This window comes from Erigeron canadensis, chromosome 5 (genome assembly GCF_010389155.1).
Source record: "Erigeron canadensis isolate Cc75 chromosome 5, C_canadensis_v1, whole genome shotgun sequence".
Classification (NCBI taxonomy): Eukaryota; Viridiplantae; Streptophyta; class Magnoliopsida; order Asterales; family Asteraceae; genus Erigeron; species Erigeron canadensis.
This window is the reverse complement of record NC_057765.1, coordinates 24,022,858-24,025,410: the sequence shown is the minus strand read 5'-3', so window position 1 is coordinate 24,025,410 and position 2,553 is coordinate 24,022,858. Positions and strand designations below refer to the sequence as shown.

Sequence of the window (2,553 nt, the reverse complement as noted above, 5' to 3'; positions counted from 1 at the left end):
TTGATCATCTCTTTAAATACACAACAGCTTGTGATGCTTATTTTGTGTGTTTACTATATAAAGGAGTCGACTGTTCTTAATCGGAGTCCACTGTTCTTAATCGAATACTGCTGATAAAAAATATGTCCTCCCTGGACATTTTACCATGGTATACTAGTCAAAAAGATCATGGCTACTTTTATATCATGAAATACGATTATCATAGTCCATTATCAAAGTTGATTTCTACAAGAACAATGATTACAAACAATGATATGGTGGTAGTTTATATCATGGTCCATGGAACTTTTATAATGGTCCATTATCAAAGTTAAATTTCCACAAGAACAATGACTTCCAAGAAACTAGTATATTTGTTACATCATTATATATTCACTCGTATATATGAAAAAAACTCAAGAGAACCTATTATACTCATCAAGAAAACAAAAAGATGGTATTTTCTCAAGGCAAAAATAATGATGTTGGCGGTGGAAGGATGAAAGTTTGTAGCTTTAGCTTCCATTTGATTAAAGGCCGGTGGTCCATGTTCTTTGCTTGCCTTACGATAATGTCATTCAGTGGAGCCGGTTACTTATTTGCTTTATATTCGGGAGATATGAAATCATCTCTTGGATACGACCAAACCACCCTTAATATTATTGGAACTTTCAAAGATTTGGGGGCAACGATAGGAATTGTGGCCGGTTTGCTGAATGAAATCGCGCCACCATGGGCAGTGATCCTTATTGGTGCATGCATGAATTTTTCTGGGTACTTCATGATTTGGTTAGCTGTTCTTAGAAAAATTGCAAAGCCACCTGTCTGGAAAATGTGTTTATTCATTTTCATTGGTGCAAATTCAATAACATTTTCTAATACAGGAGCTTTGGTAAGCTGTGTCAAAAGTTTCCCAGAAAGTAGAGGGGCGGTTTTAGGACTTCTAAAGGGTTCAGTAGGGTTAAGTGGTGCAATTATCACTCAATTGTATCATGGTTTTTATGGGCAAGATTCAAGATCACTTATCTTGTTCATTGGATGGCTTCCTCCAGTTGTTTTTTTAGTTTTTCTTCCCATAGTTCGGGTAATTAAAGTAACATGTAAAGGGAATGATCTCAGAACCTTGTACAAATTTCTGTATATTTCACTAGGATTGGCAGGGTTTCTTATGGCTATGATCATAGCCCAAAAGAAGTTTCATTTTTCAAAGGCTGAGTATGCTGCTACTGCTTCCGTTATCATAATTTTGCTCGTGGCGCCATTTGGTATCGCTTTTAAAGAAGAAATTAAACTCTGGGGACTAAGAAATCAAGATGTGACTGATCATATTTATCCAGTGATCAACATAGTCAATGAAAACACAAGTGAACTTCCGTCAGTGATGCCACCAGTAGACGAGATTTCTTGTTGGAGAACGGTTTTTAATCCACCAGAAAGAGGGGAGGACTTCACTATATTACAAGCAATATTTAGTATAGATATGGTATTACTATTTATCACCACCATTTTCGGCATTGGTGGTGTGCTGACAGGGATTGATAATCTTGGTCAAATAGGGCAGTCTCTTGGATACCCAAAGGCCAGTATCTCCAACTTTGTGTCTTTATTAAGTATTTGGAACTATTTGGGCCGGGTCGGATGTGGTTTTATTTCAGAAATCTTGTTGGTCAAGTACAAATTACCGCGTCCATTGATGCTAACAATGGTACTCTGCACTGCTAGTGCGGGTCATCTTTTAATTGCCTTTGGTGTAACAAATGGTCTCTATATTTCATCCATCATAATGGGCTTTTGTAATGGAGCTCAATGGCCACTTATATTTGCAATCATTTCAGAAATATGCGGGTTAAAGTATTATGCAACTTTGTTAAATTTGGGGGCTGCAGCTATTCCAATCGGGTCATACATTCTCAATGTGGTGGTGGCAGGCCGACTATATGACCAAGAAGCCGAAAGACAGTTGAGAGCAAAGGGAATGGTTAGAAAAGTGGGACAAAGTCTTACTTGTATAGGAGTCAACTGTTACAAAATGGCTTTCCTTATTATAACGGCCACAACAGTGTTTGCGTGTTTTATCTCGATCATTTTAGTGATCCGAACAAGAGAATTTTACCGCAGTGATATCTACAAGAAGTTTAAGGATGTAGAAAAGGATTCAACAACCTCTAAGGCCGAGATTAATTAAGGAAGATGGGGGAAAAAGTAGATCTATGAGAGTGTATGTAATAATGTATGTATTAATTTACTTGGGTATAATAAATAAATAAACAAGGAGAAAGAGGAAAGAGATACAATGTTGTTGTTTATTAGTATGTTTGGTGGTGTATGGCTAAAAAAATGTATGATATCGATAAACCTGTTTATATATAGAATGTTGTGTCAAATGTATGAATTAAATTGACTACCACATTTAACAAAAAATTTTTGGATATTTCCATCAAGTTATTGAATGTACAAATTTATAACACCCCAACAAGGCGGAAACATGGGACATTAAAAGAAGAGCTCAGCATGACATAGAAATTAAGTAGATGGGGCATTAAAAGAAGAGCTTAGCATGACATGGAAATTAAG

The 2,553-nt window shown here is 36.3% G+C and overlaps 1 protein-coding gene across 1 annotated transcript; it reads left to right on the top strand.

Moving 5' to 3' along the window:
* Window positions 1-413: 413 nt before the first annotated feature.
* LOC122601945 lies at window positions 414-2,346 on the top strand. The gene has a single exon (XM_043774673.1). It carries the CDS (start codon window positions 434-436, stop codon window positions 2,162-2,164), a length of 1,731 nt encoding a protein of 576 aa, XP_043630608.1. The 5' UTR covers window positions 414-433; the 3' UTR covers window positions 2,165-2,346.
* Window positions 2,347-2,553: the final 207 nt, after the last annotated feature.

Bases quoted from the DNA above. Each gene is read 5' to 3' on its own strand.
- LOC122601945 (XM_043774673.1), top strand. From the start codon at position 434: ATGGTATTTTCTCAAGGCAAAAATAATGATGTTGGCGGTGGAAGGATG.